This window comes from Condylura cristata, unplaced genomic scaffold (genome assembly GCF_000260355.1).
Source record: "Condylura cristata isolate star-nosed mole 26May11 unplaced genomic scaffold, ConCri1.0 scaffold00015, whole genome shotgun sequence".
Classification (NCBI taxonomy): Eukaryota; Metazoa; Chordata; class Mammalia; order Eulipotyphla; family Talpidae; genus Condylura; species Condylura cristata.
The window spans coordinates 50401661-50424024 of record NW_004567116.1 but is presented as its reverse complement, the minus strand read 5'-3'; the positions used below and the strand labels follow the sequence as shown (position 1 = coordinate 50424024).

Sequence of the window (22364 nt, the reverse complement as noted above, 5' to 3'; positions counted from 1 at the left end):
GTATAGTTTTGTTACTAGAAATTGCAAATCTAGGTTTCTTTGCAAGTATTATTTAAAACAACTTTTTATTACTTAATGTTTTGTGAAACTTACTTAAATCAGGTACAAGTTAGTTTAATCTACATGTACAAGTTAGTTTAATCAGGCATAGGTGTGTGAAAAAAACTGTCCTAACCATGCTGTAGGTTGCATGCTGTATATTAGTGGTGAACATCAGATATTGGAACCAAGAACAGATATCATCCCTCTTTGTATGCTTGACAAAGGAGAATGTTGCTTTTTAAGTTTATTGCAGTGTTACAAATACAAATAAAAATTGCAATTATGTATCTCCAGTATTCTGATGGATCATGTTTTCATCGTGGAAACCACTGTATAACCCATTTTAACCGCTCTGTTGACAATTTTGGCTAGTGTGTAAATTCCTTGATGGCATTTATGAAGTTTTAAATAGTTGTGTATCTCCAGGGTTAGCAGATCGTAGTTTATGTTGTTATTTAGTGTTTTGTAAGTTTTCCAATTTTCCTTTTTTTTAATTCTTTAGAGGAAGGTAGTTGAGTTGGTAATACTCCCATTGCTAGATGAAGAAATTGAGACTAGCTATAACTTGCTTCACATTATATAAAAGATAAGTAGCAGACTGGGCAAAGTCCTTTTTAGAAAACTGTTTGTCTTCCTGCCAGTTTATTACATGAAGTCAGAATCCAGTATTTGCTTCATATATTGTTTATCAGGCAAATAGTAGAAAAAGGTACAAATGATTTTCCCTGCTCAGAATCAAAAGCAGTTGAGTAACAGATTTGGGATAAGTAATATAAGTAGTAACAAGATATCCGAACCTATGCATTTTCACATTGGTTAGGGTATTTTTAATATTGTTTAATATTTCTAGGTTGGTCTAATTGGATTGTTGATAAAAGGAGTAACAATTGAAGAAAGGAGTTTTTGAGACTATTTGGTGACCTAATATAATCTTGAAGAAGCAAATGGGTAGTTACTGAATCATAGCAGTTTTAGAAGCCTAAATGGAAGGTCTTTGAACACTGTTCAGATTTTATGGAAATTATCTGTTAAAATGGGAGTTGGCATAAATGAATAGTAATTTAAGTTACTCCAACTGTGCAAAACAGTCTTGAGTCTGATTGTTCACAAATTTTCAAACTCTGGCTTGTAAACTCAGCTAAGATCAGAACACTGAAATACCTGTGTTTGGAACATGGGGTTTATTGTAGGTTGATGAGCAAGGAGGCAGGAGAAAAAAGGAAAAAAAAAAAACACTCAAGAAGAAGGGGTTTACATTAGAGACAACGAAAATGTGAAAAGACAAAAATGTGATAATAATAATAATAATAATAATAATAATAATAATTGGTTACATTTAGTGTAAATAGAATTTGGGTCCAAAATTGCAATTAAATTTAGCAGTCTTTTATTTTGAGATAGATTGTCAGTGAGTCAGGCTTCTTAATTTCCTCTTCTATGGCTTTTTTTTTTTTTGTCCTGGGCAATAAGAGGTCAACTTTCAGGACAGAAGACACTTCTGTGGCTGCACTCTGAACACAACTAATCAACTTATAAGACCAATTTTTTCCCTTATCTACAATAGGTAGAGGTGTTTTTGTCCCATTGTTTTGTAAGCCTGTTCTGCTGTTCTTGCAACATAAATAGAAGCAGGAAAAGACCACCGCAACCACCATGGATTCATGATGTTCACATACATGGCGTAAATGAAAACAGGATAAATAAAATTTCAGTGACAATTTTAAGCTGGATATTGTCAAAACCTTTTTTTTAATGTACATTACCAACAAAAATCTAGTTTTCATTTCCCCACCATACAGCAAATGCCCTTTGTCTAATTTGCCTTCTCCTCTATTGTGCCTTATTGGTAACCACCATTTTGTTTTTTACAGTCTGAGAGGTTTTTGTTTTGGCAACTTCTTAATTGGCATTAATGTGAAAAATCACAATAGCAGGAAAAATGGTATACCCCAAAGGCATTCAAACCAAGTAAATAACAGGTACATGCGCTACTCCAAAGTTAAGGTACTGAGTTCTTAACTACTAGAATAGGAAATGCTGCTTTTATACAGAGTTATAGTGCATTTTCTCAATGGTTGTATGTCTTTGCTTTACCTTACAGACAGTCATTTCAAGTTTTTGAGAAATTATTTTAAATTGGGAAAACTAAAGAATAAAAAAAATAAATAAATGGTAAATAATTATATCCATTTAATGTTCCAGAGACAGTATACAAGTGGATATTTTCCATAGAATATTTGCTTGAATTTTAACAACAAAACAGTTATATTTGGTTGAGATTATTTAGGATACTTTAGAATATGTAAATATTGTATATAAGCAAGCATGTGTCAGAGTTATGAACTATCTACCTGGCTTTGTGCATATTAAATATGAAACCTAAAGATAAAAGGGCTGTGCACTTAGGAAGATTATGGTGTTTGGGGAACTTCTAGGTAAACAGAAATTTACAAACAGGTAAATGAAGGTTTGGAGAGAGAAACGGACTTTACTGAAGTTATACGCTAAGTCAGGGTTGTGTCCCTGAGATCCTGGTAGCACCAGATTATAGACTTCTTACCTGTTGAATTGCTTCTGTTTTTGTTGATATATGGCATTATATTTATTCTGCATACTCTTCCATTGTTCACTCATTCATTCCTTCAGTAACTAATTGCTTCCTAGTTCCAGTTTCCTAATTACTGAGACAAAACTTCTTGTTCTCATAGTGCTTATGATTTTATAGAAAAAGAAAAACAACACTTCATAGACTGTTGTGAGCATTAAATGGATTTTTTCATCTCAAACACAATCTATACGAAGTCCATTATCATCTTTATTTTATAGAAGATGACACCAAATATACAAAGAGGATAGTATAGCTAGAAAGTGATCCAATCTAGGCAATCAAGCCTGAATACCACATACAAAGTGGAAATCCCTTGCCAAAACTGGTATAAGGACTGAAGTATACAAGACAGCAATGGCAAAAAGACCAGTTGGGCTGCTAGAGAATGTTGGCAGCCTTTAAAGGGCCTTGGGCAATAATTTGAACATGCTCATAAGTGTCCATTAAACTGCAGCATTCATTAAAAAAGTGGATACAATATGATCCTGGTAACATGTGAATGCCATCTGAATTTTCCATTAACCTTTGCAGAGTTGCTTTTCTGTTATTTCATTGAGAAGAATAATGCCTATTTGTTATCCCAAGGAGTCAGTGTAAGGCAGATGGAAACCCTTTGCAAATTCAGTTTTTTTTTTTTTTTTAAAGATTTATTTATTTGTGCATCCAGAACTGGAGTATAGGCCAGAAGTGCAGGAGCAGATTCACCAGAGACAGTGGTGAGCAGGGCAGGCAGATTGACAAGGACATTGCTGAGGGGAGCAGCGACCCCAGGAGAGGTCTGCTGTGCCAGTTGGGTCACCTCTGGGGCAGGTGTGGATCGAACTCATGCTTAAGTGGCTTTAGCTTCTTAGTGCTGTGTTTTAACCTGCTGCATCACCAGGGAGGACCTGCAAATTGAGTTTTAAGTCTATGCTGCATGGTTGCTAGTTACCTCCGTCTCCGTATAAGGGTTTTCTCCTTTATATATATACACACACACACATTTCCCAGTGTGTGTGTGTGTGTGTGTGTGTGTGTATGTGCACCAAGCCATTCTTGGATGGAAGAATGGAAGTCTGGTTTATAAAGAAATCAGTTAGGTGTCTTTTTTTTTTTTATTTTTTTTTTTTTTTGGTCCTGACACCATATTGTCTCATTTGTCTCATGTTTTCTTGAGCCTTTAAGATATATAAGTAATCTGCAAAATGTTCTTTAAACATGGAATGGTAGTAAATGTTAAGGCTCTACAGCTCTGTAATGCTAATAGAAGTGTAGACACCTTGAAAAAAAATGATGAAAGACTGAAGCAAAATCAATCATGCTCCAGGGGTTCATTGGGTCTAGCCACCAGACATCTAACTCTGGCATAGTTGTGCCTGTTGAGTAAGCAAAGGCACACTGATGAGAAACATGGCGCCTATTTCTTCTAATTTGAATGTCCCTGTCTTCATATGTTGAGAAAAGTTATTTTGTCTGCTTCAATGGGGAGATTTCTCAGCATATCTAGGCATCATTAGCTTGGTGAACCACATGTTGTAATGAGTATTTAAATGAGTATTTACAGATTTGTTTGTCATTGAATTCTGAACATTTCAAGCCCTGGGGCCACATCACTACATTTGTAGATACATGTACTTTACATGATGCTTGGGAAATAATATGTGAACTACCAATATTTGATAAATGTTTGAAAGGTCTTTGTATAATTCAAAATTCATTGTGCAGTTGATTTTTCAAAAGGTGCAATTATAATCCCTGGCAGATCAAACTTAGAAGCTTCTAACAGCACCTGGACCATCCATCATTGTAGGACTTAGACTAGGATTCTCATCATAAGAAATGAGAATAGCTTTTAAAGTTATTTAATTTTACCAGATGTGTTTAGAAATTTCCATTTTGTAATGAAATAAATCCCAGTCAGAGATACATTTTCTTTTCATTTCCATTTTATGAAAAACATATTTCATAGAAAATTTGCATATTCAACTAAAGTACTATTCTGGTAATTTTTCCCTCTTAATATAGTGTTGGTTTTATTTTCTATTAAGGGAGGGATCAGCACTTCTTTTTTTACAGGGTGAGATGTAAATGACTTGGGCTGTGCAATGTATGCAGCAACTACTCGATTCTGTTGCTGCTACAGACAGGGTACACACAGTAGGCACAGTTTGCTCTCAAGCAAGAAGTCTGCCCCAACCTGTTTAAAGAATCCTGCCCCAGGGTTTCCCATAGAAGCCCTGTTATCATTCTAATGCTATATAATAACAGAACACTAAAGAGTTTTGTTCTCAATATATATGAAGTTTATTCAATATTAGACTTTTTTTTTTATATTTTTGATAGGTAAAAATAGCATTTTTCTTATGGTTAAGCAAAACTAAAAATAAATGTTATTAGTTTTCACACAACATACCCTCATCATATCCTTGGCTTTTAATCCAGTGTCCCTTCTCCGGAGTGGGGTTTATCAGGGCTATGTGGCATAATCAGCTGAGTGTGTGCTGGTGAAGACAGGCTTCATGGTGTCAGGAATCACCAAATTAGAAGTAAGCTGTACATCTGAGTAGCTTAGAGTAACTTAATTTATACTGTACTACAGAGCTTAGTGGGTACGGATCCTGGAATTTAGTCTAATCCTTCTGTATTCTAAGGCCATACACTATTACCCCTAAATATGATTTGAATTCCAAGTGAGTCAGATTTCAATAAAGTGATTTTGTTTTTAGTGTAGTTTGGCCTACCACACATTCCTCTAAACTTGGAGTCTGCAGTGACAGGCCTGTTCTTGTACATAAAGTTTTATTAAAACATAGTGTTCATTTATTCCCTATTTAACTTTTTCTTTTATTATTATTTTTTTAAATATTTATTTATTTATTAACACAGAACTGGGGTACAGGCCAGAGAGGTACAAAGGCAGTGAGAGTATTCCCCAGAGACAGAGTGGGAGCAGAACAGGCCGACTGGTGAAGTACACCGCTGAGAGGTGCAGTGGGTAGGTCAGGAGAGGTCTGCTTTGCCATGTGTGGATCATCTCCAGGGCTGGTGTTCTAACTCATGCTGAAGTGGCTTTAGTTTCTTAGTGCTGTGCTTTAACCCGCTGCACCACCAGGAAGTGCCCCGTATGTAACTTTTAATTGCAGTGGCAGACTTGACTGACTGTGACATAGACTTAAAGCCTGCACATGTTAAAACATTTGCTATATGGTCCTTAAGAAATGAAATGTGCTAACTCATGCACACGGATGAAGTAAAATTCATTAGTTTTATGAGGAGTGAACCAACTATATAACCTGTGAATCAAAACAAACCTATGTACTTTTGCAAAGAAAAATGTTAAAACACAGCTGACTCTTGTGCTGATTTGAAGGCATGTATGCTACCAGTAGCAGAGTTGAATAGCTATAACAGACCTCCTAGCCTGTAAAGCCTAAATTATTTACTTTGTGACTTTCCAAGAAAACATGCACCAATCCCTGTTCATAAAATCATTAATAGGTTATATACCTTTGATTTTTTGGTCTAGTCTCCTTATTTTGTAAATAGGAAAACTAAAGCCTAGTAGAACCTTGTCCAAAGTCACACTAGTTTATAGCCTTGATTCAGTGCATGAAATTGTCTGTTCCTAAGTGCCTCCTCATCGAAATTTAGCTGAAGTTTTTCCTTTTCTCTTCCCACACTCTGCAGTCCCATTCTAGATAATGTGTTCCTTCTCCATGAGGGTTTTTAGTCCCTGGACTCAAAGTATCTGAAATTGATCCTGGATCTGTCACTTTATAGCTGTTCACAAAATTACAATTGAAACAAAATGGAGCCCTTCCTGATAGAGCAGCTGGTTAAAGCACAGCACTAAGAAGCTAAAGCCACTTCCGTGTGAGTTCAATCCCCGCCCACCCAGGAGGTGACTCACATGGCGTGGCAGACCTCTCCTGACCCACGGGCTGCTCCTCTCAGCAGTGTACTTTTTCAGTCAGCCTGTTCTGTGCCCCACTCTGCCTCTGGTGAATCCTCTTACCCCTCTGCACGTCTGGCCTGTACCCCAGTTCTGTATGCATAAATAAATAAATAAATCTTAAAAAAAAAGTCATGTTAGTGAAATAAAGCAGAGATTATTTAATAATCAGGTTCCTTTCATTTTTTTTCATGATCAGACTATACAAACAAATTGGGAGATTGACAGATGAGAGGATCTTGTTTAGTTCTGTAGACATTCTCCATCACTTGCTCTTCCAGTTTGCTGGTGTATATCTTCTCTGAGAAGGGTTATGGCTCTGCCCTTAATAGCTCTGTTATCTTAGATAGGATTCAGTCATCTCAGAGCTGAGCCTCCATGTGCTATCTGGTAAAATGCACCTGAGCCTCTCCTCATGCCTTGTGAGGATTAATTAATTAACTTTTGTAAAATGCCTAAGAACTTGCAGCTCTAAAATGTTAGTTTCTTTCCTTGCCTTTCATTTCCAGAAGTTTTCTTGTTAGTAATCAACAATACGAACCATAGGAAATTTTATTTTTCTTTCTTTTTCTATAAAAACTCTCAGAATATAACACCTCAGAGTGAAGTTTATGTTTTGGCTGGCACAGACTAGCCCCCAAGGTAAAATGGAAAAGGGATGCCTTTACGTCTTTACTGTGAATGGGATGCAAAGTGATAAACCTGACTGTTGAACATAGAATGCTTGACCGTTTTTCTTTTTATTTGATTGTAGTATAAACAAGAGGGTAGCCAGGTAAAGAGCTATTGCCACGAGACAATGCCTGGATGGGTGCATGACGTTCTGGGTCGGAACTGGGCTTGTTTCACCGGAAGAAAGGTGGGAATGACCTCAGAGAATGTGAACGTGAACACAGCACATCCTGACACTCTCCAGGAAAAGTGAGTTGTCACAAATGGAAAATTTATTTAGCTATTTCATATAATATGTATCAAGTATGTGTCTATACTAATTCTCTAAATTTTGTTTTGATTGTATAAAATTTATCTGACTTAGAAACATTAGCCATGATATTATAACATGTTGCAACATAGTCCTTGTAGAGACTTGTGTTTAGGTGGCAAAAAGTACAAGCAGTGATCTTTGAACACAAATTTTAAACAAGGCAACATATTGCTGAAATTAAACAATATTTATATATTGTATTGGGTTGCTAGCAAAGTACCACAGACTTATGATTTAACCAACAAAAATTTTAATCACTTTTCTGGAAGCTAAAATCGAGGTGTCAGCAGATTTGGTTTCTGCTGAAGTTTCTCCTTGACTTGTAGATGGTCCTCTTTCACCACGTCCTTACATGGTCCTAATTGTGTCCTAATCTCTTTCTTATAAGAACACCAGTCTTTAAACTAGGACCCACCCACTTTACCTCATTGTACCTTAATCTCCCTCTATAAAAGCCCTGCCACCAAATTTAGTCACTTTCTGAGGAACTGGAGGTTAGAACTTGAACTTTTGAATTTTGGGATGACCCAATTCAGCTTTGAGAATTTTGGTTACTTTTTGTTTAGTTAGCTTCACTTTGAATAACTGTGATCCACACAAACAAGAGACACAAGAGACTTAAAACTTAATTTTTGGGGAAAAGGTAAACATTGCTAGCACTGATGCCTGTTTTATTTATTTGTGAAACTGGAAAAAAAATGTCACAGTGGCTGTGAACAACTCTGCAACAAACTGATGGAGGAATTGTGTTTCAAGAGGACAAGTGATATCTCTGGAGAAGTGCTAACTAAAACGAAGCTAATTCATCCCGTCCATTTTCAACTTAAATTTAAAATTACTTTTTTTGTCTTGATCCTTAAGCAACACATTTCCTATTAAGCCATTCCATTTGTACCCTGTCCTTTAGAATACATTATGTACTGTTGTTCCACTTTGGTATTTCAAACTTTGCCTTATTTAGTGGATTATCTACTAACTGGAGTGCTCAGAACCCATGTTGTCTGACCTGTAAAGTGAGTGTTTAGGATCAGATTGCCTTCAGGGTCTCTTTCTGTCTTAGTAAGCTATTTCCCATGTTAAGACATCTTAACTCTGATCTTCTTGGATCTCCAAACTACCTTGTCATCACTGATACATATAGCAGCACGTGATGCTTCACCAGAGGTTACAGCCATGAGAAGTAGGGCGAGTAACTGCTTCTCAAATACTTCTAGTCAATGAAACAGTGACTCTTCCTGGAAAACATTATTTCAAGATTAACATTTGTCTATTGAACAATTAACTTGTTTTGTAACTTCTTGTTGTTGGGTAAGTAATATCAAAAATATGATAAAGATTTATAATATATTTAGTGAAGGTACATCTCTGGCTTTCCACTTTACAAGTGGGAAAGAACTTCGATGAAAAACATAAATGTGGTCATGCATTTTCACTATTCTCAGTGTTCCCAGGTACTTTGACTATATCTAAATATTCTTTTCTAAACATTAAATTAAAAATGTGGTGAATTATGCCTAATATGTTGTTCAGGTTTGGTATATCTTCCTTGCATAATTGAATATTAACAGGAGTCCACACATCAGCCACCTCATCTTTTTTTTTATAATAATTTATTTTTACATATTTATGTGCATTTTTCCATCTCAATTGCAATTCCCTTGGGTGTCCCATCATCAAACATCCACCTCATTTTTTTAGAATTTTTTAAATCTTTTTGGAGGAAATAACATGGTTAAGTTCAATAATTCTTAATATCAGGCACATAGGTGTGGTGCAGATTTGTATTAAATGATAATCAACTACCTCATTTTTTTGCTTTGTAAACATGTTTGTTAGGTTTATTTACATATGTATCTAAGCAATTGATGTCATATAAATCAGTGCTTTTCAAATTTTAATGTGTTGTGAATCATTTGGGGAATATTGTTAAAATATAGATTCTGATTCATGTGATCTGAGTTGGGTACTTAAAGTCTACATTTCCAGCAAGATTCCAGGTGTTGCTGCTCATACTGATTCAAGAAGCACATTTTGTATATCAAGGGTATAAACAAGAATACCATATGAAATAATTAATTTTTGCATAATGCAGATTTAAAATTATCTATGTATACATATATATATATATGGTACACTATATGATACTTCATCAGAGTTATAATACTTGCCACATTATATTTATATTGTATATGGTTTCTGCTTCCCTCCCCTTTATTTTCATTACAAAAATTTAAAGATGTTTTCTAGAAATTACAGGGTTTTGTGGGAAGGTGGTGATTTGATGCCATTTCTCAGAGATAACCATGGCTGTTATTTTAAAAACATACTAATAGTCTGAAGTATATAAGTACATATATACTTAGAAAAATTGGTTAATCTTGTATTAATTTATTTGATATCTTGGATTTTTACTTAATAGAGTTGAACATGCTTCCATATGGTTAATAACTTACATTTTTACTGAATAGGCAATATGAATGAAGTACCATTATTTATTTAGATAACTCTTTTCTTAGGACATTATTTAACATGTTTATAATCTATGCTTGCTGTAAAAATAGTTTCATTGAACATTCTTGTTCATAACTTAGTGAACATAAACTGTTATTTTCATAGGAGAGAGTCCCATTCTAGGCTATTGATATATTTGCTTCCCTGATAGATTAGACCACTTTGCATTTAGGCCCAGGTTATAAGACTGCCTGTCTTAATGTGGTCTATTTGCATCAGTAAAGAGTCTACCTGTAACTATCCTACTTTTATAACAGGTATTCTAACAGGCTCTATAAATATAACCCCAATTTTGTGAATGCCATTAATACTATTCAGAAGTCTTGGACTGCAACCACATACCCGGAATATGAGACTCTAACCCTGAGAGAGATGATTAGGAGAAGTGGTGGCCAAAACCGAAGAACCCCAAGGTAATATAGCATATTTATTTTCACTGGTAGAAATATTTTATCCAATGCCCTCTGCCTTTCCTTCCAATCAGCTGCTCCTAGGATGCCCACCATTTTGTTGGTTATCCCAAATTAAACTTTTATGTTAACATTTTTCTGACCATTCCCCAGTCCTAGTCATATATAATTTTAGTCAGATATAATTCTAATGCTTTCCCAGTCCAATGTATGGGTTTTACTTCCACCGCATCTGCCACTACTCCCTTCTCCATTGTCAGCCTCCTCCCTCCTATCTTTTTGGTTTTTTTTTATCCTTGTTCACATTCTTGGTACTTTATGAAATACTGTCTACTTCATGTTCCTATATTCAGCTTTGTGTTCTATCTAATGTTTAAAGAATAAAGATAGTCTCGTAACTAAAACCATCTAAATATGACTAGCTATATCTACTACCATGACCTGCTTTCAAACAATGTGACACTAAACACTTTCATTTTTCCTCCACTTATGCCACATTCTTTGTTTCAAATAGGTCTCATTTTGCCTACAATAATGATCAGTTTGCTGCCTATACATTCTCAAAATCCTCTCTATTTTGGATTCCAACAACAACAAATATCCTGTATTTGTCAACATACCACTGTCACTTTGTCAGTTGCCTTACTACCTCTTGTCTAATTTCTTTTTCAATCTAAATGAAATCTTTTAAAAAACTATGAAGGGACCGAGATAAAGTGTTCAGTAAAACACCCAAAATACCAGGCAGAGGCTGTGTCATTAGCTTTGAGTTTAGAGAGACTGGGGCTCTTATTTGAAGATTTGAGGTCACATATTACTGCTTTGTCATGTATCATGTGCCATGATCCCAAGAGACTCATATATTTTGCAGTTTTTCCTACTGCACCCAAGCACCTTTGTCTTGGAGTAGGAATAGCTCTACGGAGAGATGCTTTTAAGGCTGAGGCTCCATGAAGATTTTAAGATGAAATGGAATTAACTGAAATAGGAGCTATTGAAGCAGAAGTGTGGTCTTACTGACTGGTTTTCAGTAGCATTTTTCTGTTAGCATCCATAACAGAAACTGAGGGACTCTTAACTTGAGATTTAGGGAGCCTGAAGCTGCTGACATTTTAGATGAAATTTGTTTATGGACTTCTCTGAGTCCAGACCTTTCACCAAATTCTTAAAAAATCTTGACACAGATAATTAGGGTAACTCCCACATTCCTCTTTCATGCACTTCATTTTTATGCCCTTGAGCTGTGGTTGTCCTGTTTTTGCATGTCTGTGAACATCACTGAGAAATGCTATGCCTTAATAGTAGAAAAGAGGAAGTTAACATTTCTCATTCCCTCTTTTGTGCTAGTCACTTAAATGTTCATTAGCATCTTGTTTAGTCCTGTTAATGACAGGGAGGATGAGGATGGTAGTAGACCTAACAGTAGCTGCTATTTATGAAGAGCTTATCAGCAATCGCTACTGTTCTAAATAAACTCTTACTGATCATCGCATTGCCTTTTCATAACAGTCCTTTGAATAGTGATATGATTTATCCATTTTAATAGGAGTCAATTATAGTTTGTTATGTCTCTTAACGCTTAATGGGAGATATGTTCAAACCCTCCATATTAATCTCTGTCACATACAGCTTATAGTAAAGTTCCTGCTAGCTTAAGTAATGACTTAATGAAAAATTAATTAATATTTCTGTATGTAATGTGTTACGTATTTTGATTTTTCAAGATCATAATTGCTATTCATGAGTTGATTTTTGTTTATTTTATAATTTTTTTTCCTACTGTTACATCTTACTTTCATTTTGTCCTGGCATAACCTGGATGATCATACTACCTCACTTTCATCACCATCTTCTGAGTCAGCTATCTGTAATTCTGTTTTCTCTGTCCTTTTCAGCTCTTCTTCAACTTATCATGTCTTCATTCTTAACCAAAATCTGTCAAAATTAAGAGAATACAGCTGAAAATAGCTTTCAGTATGCACTAATGAACAGTGTCATTTCAAAGGGAACAATTATTATATCTTGAAGAAGTGGATAATGAAAGTCATTTATGCAACCAGTTGTACAATTGACACAATGTATAATATTATACACATTATTGTTTAATAGACACACTGAAATACCAGTGGGACATGTGCTCTTTGTGTCTGAATATGGTGCCTAGCTAGCCAGGTATTTGAAATCACAGATTAGAGGTTAGGAAATCATTCTCAAAGGAATGACTATAAGCAATGATAAATGTATATTTCTGTTCTAGAGCCAAACCTGCACCACTGACTGCTGAAATACAGGAAAAGAGCTCACGTTTGCCAAGGTCTTGGGACTGGAGAGATGTTCATGGCACCAATTTTGTTAGCCCTGTTCGAAATCAAGGTAAAAAAAAAAAGACTTTTAATTAATTTATTTTGAAGTATTTATTGAGACATTATTATGTTCCAGTCTCTGGGGTAGTTTTTGGGAATACAGAGATAAAATGGGGATGATATACTTTAGTGAAGAAATGGAGAACAGCCCTCCTAGGTGGCTCAAAGGGTTATATTGCAGCACTGTAAGCTTGCCACAGCAGCTTCACTGTGAGTTTTATCCCCAGTCCTGAAGGTGATCCACATGGTGCAGCAAACCTTTCCTGTCTTGTCTGCTGCTCTCTTCAGCAGTGTACTTCATGATATGCCTACCCTGCTCCCTACTCTGTCTCATGCAAGGAGTCTTCCTCAAGAATGCAAACAAACAAACAAAAAAACTAATTTGAAGGGATGTATGTACTCCTATGTTCACCACAGCCCTATTTACAGCCAAATTATGGAGAAATTTAAGTGCCTAAGGACAGAAGACATACTTGGAATTACATTCAGTGGGCTACTACTTAGCTATATAAAAAATGGTGAACACTGGCACACTGGCCATTCGATATAACATAGATGGAACTGGAGAGAATAAAGCTAAGTGAAGCAGATCAGAAGGATACCAAATGGTTTCAGTAATATGTAGAGTATTTTTTTTTTAAGATTTACTTATTCATACAGAACTGGGGTACAGGCCAGAGATGCGGAGGGTGAGAGGATTCACCAGAGACAGAGTGGGGTACAGAACAGGTAGATTGATGAAGTACACTGCTGAGGGCAGCAGCGGGCAGGTCAGGAGAGGTCTGCCACACCATGTGGATCTCCTCTGGGGCAGGCGGGAATCGAACTCATGCGAAAGTGGCTTAAGCTTCTTAGTGCTGTGCTTCTTAGTGCTTGCTTAGTGCTGCGCCACCAGGGAGGGCCCCAATATATAGACTATTAAAAAAACAAAACAAAGGGTTAGACAAAACAAAACCATAATAACAAACTCTTGACATCTGACTGCAAAATAGAGGCAACCAGATGAGGAGGTAATGGTGTGGGAGTGGGTGGGCAAGGGGTGTCTATAGAGCATGGTAGATCATTACTAGAGCTTTGGTGGTGAGCATGGTGAGAAAACATAACATTTATGGAGTTTATAACCTATAACCCCTAAAACAAAATGACGTAAACCAACTTTAACTTCAGTGAATATTATCTGGAAGGAAAAAAGAGAGAGAATCTACAGGGCCCAGGAATTTTTTCTTTGGCAATGGACGTTAATAATCCATGTCAGTTCTTGGTGATCTCTGCAACTGAGTAAAGCATTTCAGCAGTGTCCTTCTAAATAGATATTTCAATTAGCTAGTGAAATTGTTAAGGAAATATGATAAATTTGGTTGTAATCCTAATAAGAAAGATTTGAGCAGAAAGAAAGAATCACACTCAATTAAAATTGTCTCCTTCGTACGTTGGTTTGCTGAAATTCGTTTTTTGTCCCACCACTCCTAACTTCATTTGGTCTCTTTATTTATTGATTTGTTTATTTATTTTAAGACTGACTTAATTACTATAAGAATCCAAGAAGTGGATATTTAAAATTTTTGGTAAATTTTTGTGCAGCATAAGGACTTTTCCTTTCATTATAACTTAGAATGTGACCTATTTTGTTAGTATTAACCTATGTTAACAAATCAGGCGTAGGGGACATAGTCCTTGTTTCCCAAATACATCACTATTATTCTTTTTACCAGTTATTTTCAGAAATTTGATACAATATGGGATTTAATAACTCAGCTAGTAGCACTCAAAGGCAAATTATCTTGGTGTACTAAATTTTAGTCAACAATGAATTGTAAAATAATTTATGCAATATTTAGGTTTATGACTTTAAGGTCACTTTCAAGATAAATATAGTATAATTGCTACCATAAAATTGCTGTTTGGAAACATTTTGATCAGCACCTTCTAAAGGAATATAATGTTAGAGCTCTTCTAAGGGATTATAATGAAATAGTATCCAAAGAGAAATTGTTCTCTTTTCCAAAATTTTTGGTTATAATTAGCCTCTCTCACTTCTCATCCATAACCAAACCTTTGATTTGTTCTTCGGTGAATTCTTGCAGAATATTCAAGGTATAGAGCTGGAGAGGTATTTACAGCAGTCAGTCAGCAAGGTGCCTATTTTCCATCTGACATGAAAGGTCTCTTCTGTCTCTTCTCTGTATTTCCTTTGTACTAGTTATACTGGGACTCTTAGACTCTGCAAAGAATGGGTCCTGCAATTCATTCATACTTTTTTTTTTTTTCCCTTGGGAAGGATATTGTTGCAAAGCTGGTTTAGTAATGAGAAAACTTTTAATATAATTGAGAAGTAAATGGAAAATGAAATTAAAAGGTTATTGTTAAAGAAGAGATTAAAATGTCTTACGTTGTCATATATATTTTCTGTGCTTATTTGAAAGCAGCAAGTAGGTAATGCATGTCAAAAGTTGATAGTGAGGGCCTTGGGACATGATTTCTTCTGCCATTTTTGTAGTGTTGTAGAACATTTAACAAGTGTTTGGATTTTATTTTTATTGACTAAGGATATAAACACTAATGTACCATGGTTCTTGTCCTAAAGACATACAACTAATAAGGCCTGCAAGGAAAACATTAAAATACCTCTTTAGTAAAATAAAAGTAATAATTAATTGGAAGCATAGGAAATATAAAAAATAATTGGGAACATAGGAAAAGGTCAAAAGAAAAACTTCTATTTACTTTCCATAAGTATGATTGGTGATAAGACAGCAAGCAGTTCAGGGAGAGGAATTTAGATTTCCTTAAAGCCAAATTCTTTGACACAGGTTTTATTGTGGTTTAGTAAAAACTGTTATTGTCTCATTGTTTCATATTCCTTTATGTTCTATGCTTTGTACAACCATGGACAATTTAACAAGAGAGCACTTTGATCGATTAATTGCTTTTTCATTGATCCCTCATCTCTGTATCTTGTCAGGTACTCAAGAAAATAATGTACTTGTGGTTCCTCTTTTGACTTCCTTTTGGTTTTCTGCACTTTAACTTGGGAATTTTTGTTTTTTCATTTCCTGATAACTGACTTAATTGGAAATTTTAAGAACAACAATGTTGTATGTAATCCAGAATTCAGAATTAGACACAGTTAAAGGGAACTCCCAGCTTTTTTTCTGTTTGGAGACCAAATCACGAACAATGAAAAAAGAAACATTGGAAGGACAAATTAGGTTTTGTCTTTACACTTGACAAAAAACAGCTTTAAGCACTAGACTTATGGGTAGATTTACTTTAAGTGTGAGGAAAGATGGGAGATTGGAAGACAGACTTTCTTGGTTGTTCTCCTAGCTATGCTTCTTTACTTATTGTCTCTCAGGAAAAAAGGAGAGTTTTCCTCAATATCACAGTAATGAGGAAATCTAGTGCATTTTTCTAATGTTCACAATCTAGTTCACTGAAGCCTTTGTTCTAAACTTTGTTTTCACCATTACAGCTGGAAGTCAGAAAGAAACCTTCATTCCAGCCCATTTATCTGACACACAAGATAAAAAGAAACGCCAAAAATGTCAAGTGACTTTCTCAGGGTCGACAACTGAGTGCCAAAGCAAGAGGGAGAGGGAAAAGAAAAAAAATGCTGACTCCTTACTTCCTAGTTCTGTGTATCCTCCACTTTTGGAGGGTGAAGCTGAATTAGTTAAGCCTTGTGAAAACCACATTCTCTATCTGAGTTTTTGGAAATTCAATTACTGCAGAGCTCCTGTGAGCCTAGAGCTGCTTGCCTGTTGGCCCTAAGTGATAATGGTTCTTCTGAGACCTGGAATCTGGCCTTTCCTTTTTCTAATAGGTATTAATCATGTTGGCAATGTACACATTCTTGTGAGAAGTTGCAGACTTGAGGAAGTCTGTCTCCTTTCCTCATTGTTGTAATTTCTTGTACAAAACATATGCCATGTCCTTGTACACATGTCCTTTAAAAGTGCTGGTATCCAAAATAGAGTTTGGATATGTTATTTATTGTAAAGTCCTTGTGTAGCAGGACAGGAATACTGACTTTTGGCCATTTACCATAGCTTTTCGAGTTCTTTGACATGCCATCATTTGAAAGAAGGGTCCTAAAATTAAAAGTATTTGATGGTTTTGAAAACAAAATGCACAAGTTAGTTTTGGTCTCTCTAGTTAATTATTTGGCAGGGAAAGAAAATCTGTTTTTTTCAAAGTAGATATAGACCTCTGAAGGAGGAGGATACTGTCACATTAGGGCCACTGAGGCATAACTCCTTCCCTCTATCAGCTGTATGACCTTGAACAGGACACCACTTCCTTTAGAATCTCAGTACACACATTATCAAGTGAGTAGGTTGTACACTAGATGAATTTCAAGGAGCCCCCCTTCCAAGAGTTTTTCTTGTTGTCATTCCCACTAACATTTTTTTCACCCCTTTGTTATTTTCTTCCTCTCATCCCTCTCTTAGTGTCAGGAGCCTCACTTCATTTATTAGTGTGTTCTAGTTTTTCTAAGTATGTTACTTGAATCATTCACTATGTAAATAACCAATATTCATTTTTGACTCAGTCATTCTGACTTGCTTTACTATAAATAACTCCCTTGCTCTATTTTACTGTAAATGTAACATTTTATCTTTACTTATGTTTGAATAATATTCCAATGTACAAAGTTTTATTTATTTATTTATTTTTAATTCAGTTCTTTATCAGTGGGCACTTAAGCACATTTTTTTTTCTTTTTTATAATTTAGATGGCCCCTCAATAGCAAAAACAATATATTATATGGATAAATGAGATGCTGAAGAGGAGAATTGTATAGAACATCAGAAAAAGTAGCAGTTAAGGAACAGTAGGATTCTGCTAGACCTTAAGTTCAGGTCTTGGAGTTATTGTTGAACAACTTAGGGAAGACTGGTATTTAGGTCTATACTTCTGCCTCCATTGTAACTTAGAAACAATTTTGGTTCTTTCCATTGAAGTCACTTTCTTTCCTGGATGTAAGTACATATCCATTCTTATAAGTTGACTCTTCTTTCTACAGACATGTACTTGAGTTTCTTCTTTGCATAAAGCACCAGATGAAAAACAAAACAAAAATTTTGTGAACACTTTATTTTGAATAAAACAATGTAAGGAATTCAAAGAGAATTAAGAATGATGCAGACTGACCATAGACGATCCTGATATGCTCTTGCATTGAGAATTTAAAACAACAGCTGGGCAATAGGTTAAATGCATATTGTTCTTTTGATTACTTTTCTTATGGAAGGCAGTTACTGAATTATTAAATTCAGATTTATTAGAAAACAAAGGCAGGATTCTATTTATTTGAAATGAGTTTTTTAAATTATATCATCTGTTCATAAATATAATTTATATACATAAGGGATGCTTACCATTCATATAGCTGAAACTAATATATCAGTAACCTGAATACCATGTCAATTTTGTGTAAATGCATTTGATGTCTTGAGTTTGACATAATCATATTTCAATATAGAATTTGTATCAATGATAGAGGTGAGAGAGACTAAATCATAATGGAGATAAAAACTATGTTCATTTCTTTCTAGAATTGTAACAACGAGAAGTCCCAGTTTTGTTACATACAATCTTACACACATTTTTTATATATACTTAATTACTGTTTGTTTTTTTTTTTAAGATTTATTTATTTATGCATATATAGCTGGGGTACAGGCCAGAGGTACAGGGGTGGTGAGAGGATTCACCAGAGACAGAGTGGGGAGCAGAACAGGCAGATTGATGAAGGGGATCAATGAATGGGTCAGGACAGGTCTCTCATGCCATGTGTGTCACCTCTCATGCTGAGTGGATTTAGCTTCTTAGTGCTGTGCTGTAACCCACTGTGCAACCAGGGAGGGCCCCTATACTTAATTATTTTATGAACACATTTTGAAAAAAAATATTGTTCAGAATATATCATAATTGAACATTGTCCTTCTCTTGAGATAACAACTAAATGTCTAGTTTAGTTGTTAGTATCTACTTCTTAAGTGAATTTATGTTCTTGCTAGAATATACAGGTATTTAAAAAATCTGTTCACTTTTCCTTCTCCCCTCCTCCAGCTACTTTTCATGTTTTCTGTCCTGTTGGTGACACTTTTCAGGTTGACCTGGCTGTGCAGCTGTCACCCTTTCCCTATGGAACCAGTCTATTTTCAATTTTACTGCTTCCACCTGTCTTATTATCACTTCCTCACTGGCCCCCTTAAATGCCGTATCAACCCTTAATACTTACTCTTACCTTTCTTAGCCTCTGTTGTATTTTGCTTCTTGACCCTGGTAAAACCCATCTCTCCACTGTAACCACATCTGAACCATTTTTAAAGTTCATTCCACCAGAAGTGCTTTAGAAAAACCTTACCCTTTATAAGCTCAATTTATAATATGTCCCTCCATAATTTTCCTCCAACTTGATGACTCAAAATGTTGCAGGCAAAAGTCAGTTCTCTCTTATCAAAAATGCTATCAAGTATTTTGCAGAAGTTAGGAGATTTCCTCTTTTTTTTTTTTTCCTCTGAAAATATTCTTAAGGAAACCCCCACATCGCATGTTTGCCCTTTGATGATTGTCTGGAAGATTGATAGTGTTGACTGAATCTTCTGTATTTTGCTGATCCTTAATGATCAGCAGTCACACTATATGTCTGTGTATCCCATTCAGTCATGATTTTCTATAATTCATTATTTTTTTTTTGCAAGTGCTTCCAAGTTCTTTTCGCTTATATATTGTTCTTTTTGGTCACCAGAATCTTGTGGAAGCTGCTACTCATTCGCATCTATGGGTATGCTGGAAGCAAGAATCCGAATCCTAACCAACAATTCTCAGACTCCAATCTTAAGTCCTCAGGAGGTTGTGTCTTGCAGCCAGTATGCACAAGGTAAGTATTGTATTTCAGGCACTCTTTGCGTAAGCATAATTGGACTTTGTTAGCAGAGACAAAAGACTGTATAGTAAGCGAGGGCATTGTTTGCAGTCAGAAAAGCTGGGTGCAATTTCTGACCCTGTCATTTACGAGTGGATGTCTTCTTGTGATGCTCACTGCACCATCCAGCTATATGTCAGTAGTTACTACATATTGAATGAGTGCTGGCTCTTATGTGCCTCTTTACAGACTCAAAACCCTGAGAAGTACAGACCTTATCCTTCTTCACAGAACATACATGAAGATGTTCTACAATATTTTGAAGGTCACACAGCTTCAAAGCATTAAAGTTTCAGTACCAACTAAGGTCTCACTCCAAACCTAACTCCTATTAAAACCATACCAATATTTCTAGGAGAATTTGCATGTAATATATGCAGAATATCCAGCTGCAGTTGATTCAAGAACAAATTCCCTTTTTTAAGTTTTCTGTTATCAAGTCTATATTTGGCCACTAGAATTTCTTGGCTTATAAATAAAAGTGCTGGAAAGATTATTGGTCTATGAGCTGATTATTCTTTCTGAAATTCTTACTAAGCAGTGAAATTCTTACTAGCCCACAAAATGTACCAAGACAGCCAGTATTCTCCTGAAGCCTACAATTAAGTCATAAGAAATTAATCATAAGAAATTAATCATAATGAAGAGGGGCCTCTCTCATGGCCTAGCGGTTACATTTCAGTGTTGTCACTGCTATGGCCTAAGTTTGATCCCTGGCCTGAGAGCTAGCCTACATATGGTGCAGCAGATGTTTCCTATCTAGCCTGCTGCTCCCCTCAGTAGTGTATTTCAGTGGGTCTGCCAGTTTTGCTCTGCACTCTTTCTCTGGTGAACCCTCTCACCCCACCACTGGCCTATGCCCCAGTTGTCCTATGCAGAAATAAAAATCTTAAAAAAAAAAAAAAGGAGTAGTGAAGAGCAAGTATGTGGTACAATAAGGCCTGTGCTGTCGGAAGGAGAGCCCTGGCTGGAGGTGGTCAGTACTTCACGGGAAGAGCTGCAGTAGCTGTCGGAGTACAAAATAATGACAACCACAAGGAACTTGTATTGTTCTTATATGGAGTAACTAAGTTGATTCTATTAAAAAAGGTACTACTGGTTATCTGTATTTTATAGACATGTCAATAGAAGCACAGAGAAGTTACATTTCTCACAAAGGTTTGGATTTCAACTTACACAGTAAGATTTTTGAGCTTCTCCAATTAACTTTCTACATCAAGGGTAACAAATACCTGTTAAATAGAAGGGAATGAGAGACTGCTTAGCTCAAAGGCAAATAACTGGATGAATGAAGTAGCATTGAAGCTAAGAACAACTTCTCGGGGTAACATAAAGAAGTAATGGGGTAGAAAAAATATGATGTGAGATAATTTCTTCTGTTCCCCTTTCAAATAGTGAGATAATAACTGCATGTTTCTCATCCTCAGGCTGTGAAGGTGGCTTTCCCTACCTCATCGCAGGAAAGTATGCTCAAGATTTTGGGCTGGTGGAAGAGTCCTGCTTTCCCTACACAGCCACTGATTCACCATGCAAACCAAGGGAGGAATGCATCAGATACTACTCTTCTGAGTATCACTATGTGGGAGATTTCTATGGGGGCTGCAATGAAGAGCTGATGAAGCTTGAGCTGGTCCATCATGGGCCCCTTGCAGTAGCCTTAGAAGTCTATGATGACTTCCTCCACTACCGCAGTGGGATCTACCACCACACTGGACTGAGAGATCCTTTCAATCCCTTTGAGCTAACTAATCATGCTGTCCTGCTGGTGGGCTATGGCACCGATGAGGCCTCTGGGCTGGATTACTGGACAGTTAAAAACAGCTGGGGCACCAGCTGGGGTGAGAATGGTTATTTCCGGATCCGCAGAGGAATTGATGAGTGTGCAATTGAGAGCATAGCAGTGGCAGCCACACCAATTCCAAAATTATAGGGTGTACCTAATCGTACCTGTGCGCTGGCAGCCATCAGTCATGAAAGGGGATTGAATTATTTACATACTTGAGACTTACAACAGCAATTTCAGAAGGCTATGCATAGAATCCTATGAAGATTTTTGCCTTAAAATTAAAACTGCTTTTCGTTTAAATATGCCTTCCCCTCAACCACTGACCTACTTTTTCTAAGTAGTCAGAGTTTTTACATATGATGGTGAGGGTAAGATATACAAGAATGGACTTTGCTAATTTGTAATTCAAACAGATGTATTTTTAAAATCTATGTGAAAGTACATACTTGTTTTTAAAAATTTGTATAAAACAAATTATGATGATTAATTTTTTAAAGTTTGTAATAAAAGTTTAGGTGATACATATTAAAACAACTTTTGTTAAAGTTTGTTGTTTACATGTCCACTTTATTTTAGGGTTAGATTGTTACTTTTCCATATGTACAATATATGCACACAATTTTCTTACCCTCCACTAAGCCTCCCCTGCTGATGTCCTATCGCTTTCTTTCCCCAATACTCTCGTTCCTCCTCTCTGTCCCCACTGGTAACTAGTACATCTTTTACTAAGTCATAGATCTGTTATCTTCTGTATTTTACCATATGTGTTTGTTAATTTATATTTCATAGATAA

The 22364-nt window shown here is 35.9% G+C and overlaps 1 protein-coding gene across 1 annotated transcript in view; it reads left to right on the top strand.

Annotated features, from left to right (window-relative positions):
- The window catches only part of CTSC (cathepsin C), a 135037-nt gene extending 112997 nt beyond the window's left edge, over positions 1 to 22040 (top strand). The window contains exons 3-7 of the mRNA XM_004683712.2: positions 7336 to 7502; positions 10335 to 10490; positions 12745 to 12860; positions 19609 to 19740; positions 21213 to 22040. Of these exons, the coding sequence (XP_004683769.1) occupies positions 7336 to 7502; positions 10335 to 10490; positions 12745 to 12860; positions 19609 to 19740; positions 21213 to 21715 (1074 nt within the window). The 3' untranslated portion in view covers positions 21716 to 22040. The remainder of the gene's footprint in view (positions 1 to 7335; positions 7503 to 10334; positions 10491 to 12744; positions 12861 to 19608; positions 19741 to 21212) is intronic.
- Positions 22041 to 22364: the final 324 nt, after the last annotated feature.